General features: G+C 41.6%; 1 protein-coding gene across 1 annotated transcript in view; it reads right to left on the bottom strand.

The window, feature by feature from the left end:
• Positions 1-14,070, bottom strand: part of SHC4 (SHC adaptor protein 4) — a 96,002-nt gene that overhangs the window by 13,638 nt on the left and 68,294 nt on the right. The window contains exons 6-9 of the mRNA XM_016211067.2: positions 13,365-13,416; positions 5,161-5,284; positions 3,482-3,653; positions 1,105-1,165 (exon numbers count right to left, since the gene is read on the bottom strand). Coding sequence (XP_016066553.2) covers positions 1,105-1,165; positions 3,482-3,653; positions 5,161-5,284; positions 13,365-13,416 — 409 coding nt within the window. The remainder of the gene's footprint in view (positions 1-1,104; positions 1,166-3,481; positions 3,654-5,160; positions 5,285-13,364; positions 13,417-14,070) is intronic.

Here is a 14,070-nt window from a genome sequence, read left to right as displayed (position 1 = left end):
ACAGCTCCCAGGGAGCATAGTTTTAAAAATACATTTACATTCACCATTAACTTGTTTTAGTCATATTATTAAGGATTAGTTTAAAATTTTAAAGAACTTTAAAAAATGGCATGAAATTTTAATTTCTATCAAAAGAAGCCATGTTTTTGAAGAATTTTAAGTACTGCATTAGCTCACTACTCGTATTATTTTTGCAGGTTGGAGGAAGGTGGCAATCATAGCTGTACCCAAAACAATAAATGCTCATGTTCCCCCACTGTAAAAAATAATGAAGTTAATAAATGGCATTGGCATAATTCCATAAGAAATACCAAAGTATCCCTGGGAGTGACCACCATCTATCTACAGGACAAGTTCCTGCTAATTTACCTAGCGTCCCTAAGTGTGGTCATCCAACTCTACCCTCCTCTGTATTACTTACACTGTCCAGTTATCACACCTATAAAGCTGCAAAACTTCCCTTCCCAAATAAATAAATAAATAAATACCTTCAACGATTTATAAGAATGAAATGACTACCTGGCAGTAGACCTTGGTTTTATGAAAATACACTTCCAATCTGATGGTTGATGCCCTACACTTGTGTTGTGGGAAAGCTTTGCCCAGTGCCAATGATCAGGGTCATAATAAGATATTTAATGCCCTGGCAAGTCTAGGGTAGGTGGGACCATAATGAAGACTCTCACATTTCAGATTTCCTTTTGTTCCCTTGGCCAAGCAGAAAGAAAGGTTTTATTTTAATCCTGATGGATTTGACAAGCATTCATTTTCACATTCACCTACTGTCTGATCTTTGGAGTGGGAGTCCCTGGGGTTGGGAGCAGAGAAAGCCCCTTTCCCGTGAGAGTGTTCATGTCAGAGCAGTGAAAGGCCCACGAGGTAAGGCCACAGTGTGTGCGGTAGAGGGAGAAGCAAGAGCCTTCCGAGGGACACACGTGGCACTCAGGTCTCTCAGAATGTGGGGAGCCTGCAACTGAAGTGGTGTGGTCAGTGACAGACACCTGCCTGCCTTTCCCATGAAGTGTTAAAGCAAGGTCCACACATGGCCACATGACTTACAAGGGGTAAGGAGAGTGGCAGATGGGGAGGGGCGACTGTACCTACCGATTGCCCTGCTTTGCTCCAAACAGTTCTCATAGACACTGCTGCACTTGGAGTTTCCAGGCTGCACGAATGACAAATCGTGAGACATTTACAAACATAGTATATGTTCCGAAACTTTCAAAAAATGCTAATAATACTCCAGCAGAATACAGCAGACAGCTTCACTTTCTGATACAGGACATGTCTGGCAAGTAAGAGAAGGAACCTGAGGTCTGGGATGGGGAGTGTAGACTCCTCTCGCTCATGTGTTGTTTTGGAGCTGCAGAGATGGGGTGAGGGTTGTGGAGGCTGCCACTGTCAGGAGCACACCCTGAGGGACACTGCTCCTGCTTCTGCTTCTGCTTCTGCTTGGGAGGTCACATTCCAGGACTCCATCCAAGTCTCAGCAAGGTGTGGTTTCCAGGACACTTGTATAAACACCGGCCAGTTGGCAAACCTCTATCTCGCCATGAATGGCAGACTGCAGCCCTGCTCTGCTGAGGTTGGTGCCAGGCTCACTTTCATACTTAAATGTCTCCTGCTCTCCTCAGTAATGGAATGGGATCCACGGATGCCTTTGAGGAGGGGTGTCTATGCTTTAGAAAGACTATTCTGTAGTTTTATGCAGGAGCGTTTGGGGGAATGAAGTTAAAGACAAGGAAGGTGCTTTCAGAACCATGTGTACAAGTGAGGACCAAACTTAGAAAGATGCAACAGGAATGGAAAAGGCTGGGTGTATTCAAAAGATATTTTCGTGGTAGAATCCTAGGTCTCGAAAACTAAGTTGATATGGGGCTCAAAGTGTGAGAAAAATAAAAGACTGTAGATTACTGAAAGAGTAGCAATGCCATTCTTTTTGTTGTTGTTGTTAATTCTCACCTGAGGATAGAGTGGAAGGAGGGGGGAGGGGAAGAGAGAGGGAGAGGAGAGAGAGAGAGAGAGAGAGAGAGAGAAAGAAAGATTGATGTCAGAGAGACACATTGATTAGGATCAGACCTGCAACCCAGGTACATGCCCTTGACCAAGAATTGAACCTGTGACCCTCTGGTATATGGGCTGATGCTCTAACCACTGAGATACATGGGCACAGCAGCAAAACCATTCTTGAATAAATCAGTAGAGGAATCTGGCTTGGCATCCAGAAGAAAATGCTCAGTTCAATCTTGATATGAACAAGCAACGTAATGTTTGTGGCATCACAGCTGCAGAGAGAGGGAATAGCTGAAAACAGAGAAGCTGCAGGAGTGTATACATAGGTGTCAGGCTGCAGGAGAAAGCTGGCCGAGGGCAGTGCATTGGAGAGTGGCTTCACGGTGGTCAGGCAGAGGCTCGGGTTCCCAGGGGAGGGGATGCAAGAACGCAAGACAGAAAAAGAAAAGATGCAACTTACTTTGAACCCACATCAAAAATAGGATGGATGGATGGATGGATGGATGGATGGATGGATGGATGGATGGATGGATGGATGGGCGGATGGCTACAAAGGATGACAGAGCAAATATAGTAAAATGTAAATTGTAGAATCTAGATGGTGAGTATATGAGTGTTCGCTGTATAATTTTTTCAACTTTTCTGTATGTTTGAAAATATTCATAATAAAACTTGGAAATCACGATGAAAGAAAAATAGCAACCAGAGATGCAGGATCAGTATCACACAATGGAAATGTTTTAGAAGCTAACAGAAGAGGCAGCCAACAGGTATCAAATGCTGGAGACAAATTCAGAATACCGAAGGCGGAACAGATTTAGCAATTAAACCACTGGTGACCAAAAAATAACTGGTGACCCCTGTAAAAGTAATTCCTATCAAGGTGTCAAGTGGAGCTCAGATCTTAGAAGTGTAGTATAATGGGAACATGGAGGTAAAGACAGTTTTTCTCTAGAAGTTTGTGAGTAAAAGAAAGAGGAGGAGGCGGGATATTATTAGCTGGGTTGGGAGAAGTGTCCAAGTTTACGTGCAGGCCGAAGGGAAAGAACCGGGAGGCAGAGAGAGAATAAAGATTGAGACAGAGGGTGATGGGCAGAACAAGGGCACAGGGTTGGCAGGAAGGGGTGGGATTGGGAGCTCAGAGGAGAGACTAGGTGTGGAGACAGTAACTAAGGAAGAGAAACAAGGAGGACTCTGAGGCAGGGAAGGGTGAAGTGGAGGGTAACATGTTGGACTGCCCTGGGGTTCCCAGGGAAGTGAGATGTGAGGTCAGTTGCTGAGGCTGAGGCTGGGGAATTAGGAGTAAAAGTTATCTACTCCAGTCTCTGTCAGTGATTCACTCTCTGGCTCTGTCCTGAGGAAGATGATACTTTCTCTAAATTAGCATTTGGAAACCCTCAAATTCAGCTCTCTAGCGATAAGAACAGGATCACATTGCTAGTTCTGATCGTAATAAAATGTTACTTACCAAATAGCACAACTTTTCACAGCGTATGGGGCAGTAAGCCATTTGTTCTGTGACTTGAACTCTGACCCGCACATCTGAAACACCACCCACAGGTGGCTGCTTTCCTGGTATCTCATTGTAATACTCATGATCTTCTCTGTCCTCAGCATGGCCATCAACATGCACCTCCTCACTGTAAGGGAAAAAAGAATCCCCAAGAGGCTGGGCGGGAACTCAAATGCTGTAGGGGATGCAGAGGGATCAGAACCACGTAAATCATCCTGAAAAATGTTGCATTCATGTTGTAAGTTTACAGATGCGCTTAAGCGATGTCAAACATCTGGATGGAAGCAACCACATGCTGAGTTGTTTAGATTTCCGTGGGCAATTAAAGTGGGGCAAGCCAACCAAAATGCCAAGGATGATGCTTTTTGTCCCCCCCCACCCCAGTAAGTAAAAAATATATACACACACACACACATATGTGTAAGTGAACTCCCTGAATGTAAGACATTTCTGTCAATGGGATATAAAAATACAAAGTTTTCCCTGGTATCTCCAGCAACCTTTGTACCATCTCATAAATGCTTTGCTCAAAGAAAATACAGATATTGGACAGAGGACCTGGCCCAGTTTATTAAACCAAGAAGAAAAAAATTAAAAAGCTATTGGCCAACTACCTTGTCTGCACAAGTCTGGAGGAGTAGATGAGATTCATAAAGAAATATTAGAACCATATGTGGCAAGAGGGCAGATTTATGTAAACATGCATTGTTTTTAAAATTGAAATAGGGGAAGAAAACAAATGTACTTTTCTTCCAAATTGGAATTAGTAAAAGTTTCTTATGAAAAAGAGTAAATCAAGTCCTTTTGGATTGAACCAATTCCACTGACAACATGCATGGTTTCTTTGGGTTCATCACATGTCAACAAAAGGGCAGCACTAAGATGTGTGTTATCCTGGGAGAAATCCAACATCTAGGCTTTTTGGTAACCACCTCTCCTTTGTTACCCTCTACCACCTCATAACAGGCAGCTACAAACCCAGTGTTTGTTGATATACCAAATGACAAATTAGAGGGAGAAATGCATTTTAAAAGGCCCAAGAGTTTTGTTTCTCAGGTGTGAGTTCTGCAAGCCAGGGGCCTCACTGCATTCCAGGGACCCAGAAGCCTTTGGCTTTCACTGCAACCTTTTTGTGCCTTAGAACAACCAGATAATGGGTGAGGGTGTTTTAGCTGCCGGAGCTGATCTTTTTGCATTGCAAACCAACAAACTAACAGGAATGCCTGCAACAGACACTTGACTCTTGTTATTTTGCTTTTCATTCTTGATTTTTTTTTTTTTTTTAGTGATATGCTAGGGCTTTGGGGTAGAAACAAATCTGAGAAATTTGTTGATGTTTATTAATTTATGATGCTACTTAATTAATTCATAGCTTTGTATAACATCCGAGAAACATGGCTGATCCCTTCTCACTTTTAGTGTCTCCTTTAGTTTTGTTACAAACCAAAGGAAATATCTGGATAAATATGAGTAGAAAAAAAATCTGAAAAACGCTACTATTAGTTTGTACTGAAACTGTGCCCATTTGTAAGAAAAAAAGTGACTAATTTCATTAGTCTATTTTAAAATGCCGTATTAATTTTAAAATTAAACAAAATACAGTAAGTCAAATAATTATAGAACTGCTGGCTGACCTTTCACAAGAAGTACTCAAAGAAGGATTTTTCAAATATTGTTTAAACCGGAGCTCAAAAGCCTGCCCTATGGTACTTATGACATCTTGGGCCATCCCGTTGCGGCATTCCAATATGTGGCAGGCTGCAAAAGGACATACGAAAAAATTATAGCAAATGTTCGGTAAGAGAAGATTATAGAAAGTCAAAATACTTCCAGAATGTGAACCCGTTACTGAAAAGAGGGTGTAGGTTTACAAGCCCTCTTCAGCTCCGAAAGGGCATAACAGTACCTCATATTTCATATTAATCAAACAGAAGAAACACATTCTGTATCTAAAGATCTCAAAACACAAATTTCAGTCTTGGGGCAGGTATTTTGGGCTCACATTTTTATAAATGTAGGATGGTTTTAAGGAATACGCAAGCTCAGGGTTAGCGCTAGAATTCCGTACAGGAAACGCTTAGGATAGCCATCTGCAGGGAAGAGGAGGGTTTCAGTCTCGTCCTTGCACGGGAGGCTGCGGAAGGCTGAAAACAGGGAATTTTCCGAGCCTCCACACCCCTCTCCCCCAAAAGCAGCATGAACTGCTAGCGAAGACAGAGGCTTTGGTATGCCCCTGCTCTCGCCATCCCTTGGCCTATCACTGCTGGCAGTGATGGTACAGTAATACCCGTCTTCGAAACCCTATGTAAGAACTATCTCCAATAAGCAGCAAAATCAAGATTTCGTGAAGGTGACATTACCAGAAATATTACAGTTTTTATTAGATACTTTCTCCAAGAAGCAGTTACTAGGAAGGGCTAGTTTTCGCAAGCAAATTAGAGACCATCACAAACAAATGAGCAAACCTGCTGCCGTATGTAAAACAGGAGCTCGCGTTCAGGGACTAGAAATCCCTCTCCCCACCACCAGGAATATCATCCTTGCCTCGGTTATAGGATGGTGTCATGCTTAGGGCCTTGCAATATGAAGATCGCACTAAATTTGAGGTTTCCTAAGAATGGCTTAGAAAGAGTCCTGGGGATGACTTCAAGACAAAGGTAATGTCTCGTGAGAATTTTTAAAAAATATATATTGGTTTGTATAGCCTGAACAACTGAGGGATGAAGAAAAGCTTGAAAATGGTCAGATATATGCAAGAATGTTGTAAAAACTGTCAGCTATTCTCTGAGAACAGGAAAGGATTGAGTGTGTGAGTGATGGGGAATCAGGTTAGATACTGGGGAAGCATCGTGGGTCTCAGGAGCTGTAAAACCAGCACTGGGACCCATGACTAAAAGGGATACCTGAGGAGAGGAGAGATACCTGACTTTATGGAATGATTTAACTGTGTTGACTTGGAAGCCTGATTTTATGCTTTGAATTGTCTTGGGAAGAATGTTGTATTTATTTAAAGTAAGACACAATTCACTCACATCTGACTGACTTGCACAGCCTGTAATAGTAGGTTATAGTAGAACCTACTATGGTGTTTCTTAGCCTAGTGTTGATAATCATGTCACGAAACATCAGATAATTGTCATTTCATATTAGCTTGATATTTACTTAAAGGATTTATGTCTTTGATGCTTTTGGAAGGGATGGGGGGGCAAGATGCTATTACAAACAACGCTAAGGTGTCAAACTTCCAAGAGCTATTGATCATTTCTTATAAAGCTGTCCCTTTATTTAAAAATTTTTTTTTAATATATCTTTATTGATTTCAGAGAGAGGAAAGGAAGGAGAGAGAGACAGAAACATCAATGACGAAAGAGTCATTGAGTGGCTGCCTCCTGCGCGCCCCCAACTGGGCAACCCGGTCAAGTGTCCTGACAGAATCAAACAGTGATCTCTTGGATCCTAGGTCAATGCTCAACCCTTGAGCCATGCCAGCTGGGCTAAAGTTGTCCCTTTAAAGAAGCAACTTGGATCCTGAAGTAGACTAAAAGCTAATTATAGTTTTGAAAACACAACTGAGAATATCTATAAATTTCTATCCTTTCTACCAAAGGAAAATGTTTGATCTACCTTTAGACTGACAGGTTACATGGCCCCTTCTTTTTCTCTACAGTAGCTTCACATAGTGACCAAAGCATAGGTGTTTTAAAAATGTTTTGATTAAATAAATACCAATTTCCCTGCATCACATAAATAATTCTACTGTCAGAAGTTGTCTTCGATTTTATTAAAATAAGACCTACAGTGAGCCCCCATAGTGGGGCAGGTTCTTATAGCACTGAGTGGCACAAATGACTGCAGGGGTCTTTGTGGAAATGGTCCCCTCCTTCCTGGTCAAGCCTCATAGCCTTAAACCTACAAAGTACCCTTGGAGATGTAGCCTCTAATTGTGCCAAAAAAAGTTGTCACATTGTGATTTAAAAATATAAAAAGGTAATTCAGTTGAATTCTTTTGTTTTTCATCTCATAAATTCCTGGCCCAATTAAACATGAAGAAAAGACCAGAAATAATCTCAAAATGGCAAAAATTTTTATAATTTTATTTTTTCTTAGGATCAAGGACATGCCTAGAGATAGACACGGGGAAGACAATGAGAAAGGCAGAACATTCAAACATACATGAATGAATGAGTGAACAGAAAAAAGGGAGGGAGGGAGGGAAGAGTGGAGCCTGTCTCCATGAAAGAAACGATACTGACAGAAAGGCTGGCCCTGTGCAGAGGTCTGTGCAGCCTTGGCACCTTGGGGAAACACACATTTTTACAGCGCCACCGCTGCCACTCAGACGCTGCTCTGTAAATGCGGACTTCATTCTTTTTAAAGTTGGTCATGGGCCAGAATAGGGACAGGCTTTAAATCACATACAGATATGCCCGTTTCCCAGGGTTAGACACACCTCCAAAAGATCAGATAAGCGGCCAGTTTGGCCAAGAATTGCCCAATCTTTAGCTAGCGGAAGGAAGAAAGGCAAGTATATAAAAAGTACCAGTTCCCAAAAATGAATTTGACTTTCCAGTGATATAACTTTGCTTGGAGGCTGAGCTTTGCTCTCCACGACTGGCATCAGATGCAGATCTGGGTTCTTTCCATTCTGCCTGGGAGCCAGATAGACCCACAGTTCCACCCTTGGGTATCAGGTACTGTATTAAGTAACATTTAAAATAATCTTAGATTCATTTTCTTTCGTCTTTTACTTTTGGTTTCCTAATGAGATAGTCATGAACAATGAGACTTCATAAAGGATAAGAGGCTTTTCTTTAGTATGTTATATTTGTTTTTAATAGGCAAATTTTTTGGTTTTGTTTCTGTTTGGGGTTTGTTGTTGTTTTTGGTTACTAGAAAACAAGGAATTGAAAACTGCAGCTTCTCACATTAACCACCAGATGGTGCTGTGGGATCGAGGCATGGAGCCCACCACCCCTCAGGGAGAAACCTGCCAGAAGGCGGCGGCCAGTAGTCGGTCCAGCCCTACCTTATGTGAGCAGGACAGCAGTGCATATATTTACGGCCATAAACATAAATCTGAATAAAGGTGTTAATTTAAATTGGTTTTACAGTCTCTCATTTTTAACTTTCTTCAGAGACTCAGAACCATGGCCTTCCTATATCTAGGTAGCCCAGGTAAACCAGGGCCTCTTACCAGACTAGATTCAGAGAAAATATTTAAACCTCCTGGACTGCTACACATTTGAAGTAAGAGGTGAGGATATTTCCTCATTTGTGGCAACTACAGGGGCAGGCTGTATTAGTCACTAAGTAAACTCAAAACATTCTTACTGGAACTTACCTTTTCTACAGAAAAGGCCTTTTATAAAATGAGGAGCTCACTGAAGGGTCCCAGCCAAGACGGAACAAAGTGGCGACTGCCCCGACCCGAATGCACTAGTGCTAAAAGTAGACCAAGCACACAGGAGACAGTGGGGACATTCAGGATTATTAGCATGAAGCCTGGTCTCCTCTGCCTGGCTGCACTTCCTGTCAGCCACGCTCCCATCCCTGAGGTCTGGCTCCTGCCCTTACCAGTCCACTGACATCTGCTTCACAAGGTAACCAATGGCCTCTTGATTGCTGGACTGAATGGCATTTTTCACCTTCATTCCTCTTAATTCCTTTTCAGCATGAGACATTCCAAAGTGTCTTCTTCCTTCTTAGGTGCTACTCCTCTCCTGGTTTTCTCCCCTCTCCTGACTACCACTCTGGCTCCCCACCGTCCCTCTGCCTTCTCACCCTGACACCCTCAGCCCTCTTCTTTCTGGGTTCCTTCTTTGGTGACCTCACTCACCCTTAGGGCTAAGAAGCTGTAGTTTTTCCAAACCCCCCACATCTCATATTCTCTCTTTCCCCTACCCCCCTCTCTCTCTGCCTGCCTCTGCCCACCACCATCACTCTCATCCCCAGGCTTCTCCTGTTTGCTGCATATTTTCCCCTGGACGAACCAAACTCACTAGGTAATTTTATAACACTTTCTGTTTTCATTATTTTTGTATTTATTCAAAAATTTAGACCACTTTTGTAAATGTGATAAATATTCATTGTAGACGTTTTAGACAAAAAGACAACAAGAAGAAATTAAAATTATATAAAGTCTCACTGTTCAGAGACAACTACAACTAACATTTTGTCATGTGCCTTTCCAATCTTTTTTCTATGTGTATCTACTTCCCAAAAATCACCTGGAATCATACTATACACATTGTCTCATAATCTGCTTTCTGCACTTAATAATTGTGAACATTTTCCCCATGTCACTATTATTCTATAACACCAGCTTTAATTTACATAAATAATGGGAAAAAATAAAGACAGTGATCTTTCCTGCTTAATCTTTGTGCATGCCCTAATTATTTCCTTAGAAGTGAAATTGCTGGTTCAAAAGTATTTACTTTTTTAAAAAGTTTTGATGCAAACTGTCAAATTGCTCTCCAAATTATTTGGATTTACACTACTAGAAGTGTTCAGGCCCAGCCGGCATGGCTCAGTGGTTGAGCATCAACTTATGATCCAGGAGATCTCAGTTCAATTCCTGGTCAGGGAACATGCCTGGATTGTGGGCTCGATACCCAGTTGGGGGCAGTCAGGAGGCAGCCGACCAATGACTCTCTCATCATTGATGTTTCTCTCTCTCTCCCTTTCCCTTCCTCTCTCTGAAATCAATAAATATATATATATATATTTTTAAATACTTTAAAAAAATTAAAAAGAAGTGTTCAGGAGTAACTATCTCTTTAAACCACATTTTACCTTTTATCAATGTTTTCATAAAGCTCAGAATCTGCAAAGGTTCCAAGTGACCTTTTGACCAGCATTCAAAAACCTCCACAATCTGTTTCTGGCCTATCTGTTCAGCCATAGCTCTCCTACTTCTACCCCTTCCCTTCTCTGCAGTCTCACCTTTACATACACACATACACACTCACGCACGTAGGCACACACATCGTCCAAACACATAACCCAAGCTCTTGTTACATGGCTCTGTGACCTGTGTCTTTACTAATTTCTCTCACAAATTCTGACAGCACCTGCTATGTTCCAGGCACTGTTTTCTGGGTTCCCCCCCTTATTTGTGCACATCCTACAGGTTATGTTTCTCTCTCCCACTAAATGATGAGCCTGTGGTGGCCAGGAATTTTTTTCTTGCACAGTGATTAATTGGCTCAACTTCTTGTATATTAGTATGTCACTAATAACTGTGGACTTGAAGGCTGTATCGGTAATTCTGGGCAGAAATTCAAGACCAGAGGCTCAGGTGAAGGGAAAAGATTTAACCCTAGAGGGGTGTGCAAGTAGGGGTATGTAGAGAAGAGAGTGGCTACTCACAGAGGTTTCTATAACCAAGATAAGAGAAGGGACAAGAGGACAGGAAAAGGAGCAGTAAGTGATGGAGAAACATACTAACTTTTAATCCAAGAATTTTTCCCTATGTTTGAAGCCATCTATCTACTAGACAGACCTATTTCCCCAAAGAAGGAAGGTGAGACGAGGGAGGAAAGAAAATGATGCTTTCTGTGTGATATCTCAGTTACTCCTCCCAACACCACAAGTATATGTTACTATTTCCACTGAAAGAAACTGAGGTTCAAGGACGTGAAACCACGTGACTAAGGTGATATGGTGAGATGATGGAAGAATTAGGATTCCTACCCAGTCTGTCTGGCTCCAGCATCTTTCTTATTTTCTGTACAGTCTACGGCTAAAGAAAGAAAAAACTGAAACCTATTTGGACTGTTTCTGTCTCTCAAATCCCATCCATGAACTTGGTCAACAGTTCACATAAATACTTTCTCACAATCCCAGCCAGGATCCCTGCAGATCCCATTTAAGCAGCTGGACTCTGATGAATTACTCAAACACCAAAACAGGATCTTTCAAAGCAAGTGAGCTCCATGGTCATTTCCTCTGCCTCTCGTTTCACTTAAGCAAAGGGGATATTCGCAAGCATGCAGATCCTCTTTGGCCACTACCCCCAGCAACCAGCATTAACCTTTGAATTTCTCACCACCATTTACTGAAGAGCCATGACATGCCCAGAGATATTCACTGACTGATGGCAGTTAACTAAAACATCTAGATTTCCTGATCTGTTCTTCCTTTCACCCTGTCCTTTTCAGTTTAAGATTAAAGACTTTGTCCTTCGGAGGCCTTCCTAAAAATAGCATGCTCAGGTTTAATTAAAAGAGGCTGTTCTTTTCTGGTATCCTTTGTTGTCTCCCCTGCACTAGTTCCTGTCTCTCCTACCACTCTTTGACCATTGTCTGTTCTTCATTATATCATTAAGAGTCCATGTCAATGAAGTATTGCATAGTGTCTGCCACCTGTTCCTTCCGCTCCATCTTATCAGGGCCATGTTCTTTTGGCAAGCATATACTGAGCATCTACCGTGTGCCAGGTTCTGTGCCAGCAGCTGGTCCTCACAATTTTATTTCTAACAATCACAACAGCTTCCTGCTGTTGGATCTCCTGCCTTAAGGGTTCTCTCTGAATCCACCTACTGCATCCTGCTGCCCAGTCCGTCTTCCTGAAACACTGCTTTGCAAACAGCATTCTCCACCCATCTGCTCACAGGATTCAATCCTTACTTATTAGCTCTCTCCAGTGTGCCCTCTTGATGCCTTTTAGACCTTTCTTTTCCTCCATACACAGTCTACATTCTACCATGTTCTATTCATTTGCTCCCTAGCATGCCATATACATTTCCACCTCTGTGTCTTACAGCTTTTTTAATTTCCAAATTCCACTCCATGTGTACTTAGTAAATGTATTGGGCAAACTCTATGCCTGGGATGGCAGTGGATGTTGCCCAACTAGTAGGTTTTAGTTAAGGAAGAGAAGCATCCTAGCACCCTTTCTAAGAGGGGTCTGAATGATCCAGAGGTAGGGGTGAGAAGCAGTACTAACCACCTCTGTCTAGAGAAGTCTAATGGCCTAAGGAACTTCAGGCCCTCGATCCAAAGTGCTGCTAGGAGATGAGTTCCTTGGGCTACCTTGCTAAATCTTGAGATGAGAAATCCAATCAACTCACTCTTCCATTCACTCAGTCATTCAACAGAATAGTTACTGGGTACCACCTATGTGCTAAGTGCTGTGATGAGCGCTTGGGGGCAAAAATGGTGAAAATGATAAACAGTTCCTGCTATCATGGAGCCGTTAGTAGAAAATACAGACATTAAACACATCAATAAGTGAATAAATAAAATAATAAAAATGTGGAAGAAGTGTTAAAAAAGAGAAATGAAGTGTTATGATGCAGCAGAGTGGGATACGGTAACTGGGGAGAGGAGGTACTCTCAACCAAAGTCTCTCTGAAGAAGACATTTAAACTGAGATCCAAAAGATGAGAAGCCAAACACTCAAAGTGACATGCCAGGCTCTTGAACAGCAAGTGCATGGGCTCAACACACATAAACACACAACACACACACACACACAGGCCAATGCAGGGCAATAACTACTCAAGGTTGGGTCTTATCTGTAATTCATTTGTCCACTGAAGATGTCCAGCCCTTTCTATCAGAGCCAAAACAGCTTTTCTTTTTATTAAAAAAATATTTAAGACTTTCGGTTCATGGGTCTTTCAAATGACTGGGATTTAAATCACACTTATATATATTTTTTCTACTTTGCTCTGCTATTTATTTCCAACTCAAATTTACATGATATTTCCAGAACCCAACAGAGCATTACTCTAGTAATCCTCATCACTCTGTATATTGTAAATAACGCTTTATCACTTGTTAAAGTTGGTATACACCAGCTCTTAAGAAAATCTAGAAGTTGCTTTCCATACCTCGTTGATTAACTGGATCTTTAGCTACGTAGGCAACATAGTCTGTAGTATCCTATAAAAAAATGGAAAATGATCGCATTTTAAATGAATGGATTGTACTGTTGAAAGATAAGAGTACATTTAGGACATGATACTGAGGCGAGGACTTAAATACTAATGTTTCTTTTCAAAGAGAAAAGGAAAGCATCTTAGGAGGGAACATAAATACACACATAACTCAGTACTTGTGGAGTCCACTTTCTCTGCCCCATGGGGAGAGAATCTGAAGATTAAAACTTAGAGGCAGACCATGTCACTAAGAATAAAAGAATACAGGTAGGAAATAGGTTAGGACATATATCCTAAAAAATGGTGAGGGGCTGTGACTCTCCTGTGTTGAAAGCTGAAATACCAGGGGTTATGTGATCACAAAGGTGTCTTAAACTAGGATGTGGGTGGCATCATGATTTCCCAGCTGTTCAGACACCATGTACATCAGAAAACAAGTAGATTAAAGAAACGCTTTGAGTTTTGTGGTTGTTAGTTTGCTTGCGTGCAGGGACAATAAAGCCGTGATATAAGCATTTATTTGATCAAGATAGAGAAAGGAAAAATCAGTTTTGAAAAAGGGAGCCCATTAAAACCTAAAGAGTTTTTTTTAAAAAAGAGAGATGTGTTGCTGATTTTGTAAAAACAAACAAACAAAAAGCCAATTCTAATTTTTATA

This window comes from Miniopterus natalensis, chromosome 1, assembly GCF_054644295.1.
Source record: "Miniopterus natalensis isolate mMinNat1 chromosome 1, mMinNat1.hap1, whole genome shotgun sequence".
In the NCBI taxonomy this organism is placed as follows: Eukaryota; Metazoa; Chordata; class Mammalia; order Chiroptera; family Miniopteridae; genus Miniopterus; species Miniopterus natalensis.
Note: the sequence above shows the minus strand (reverse complement) of the source record. Positions and strands in the feature narration are given on the sequence as shown.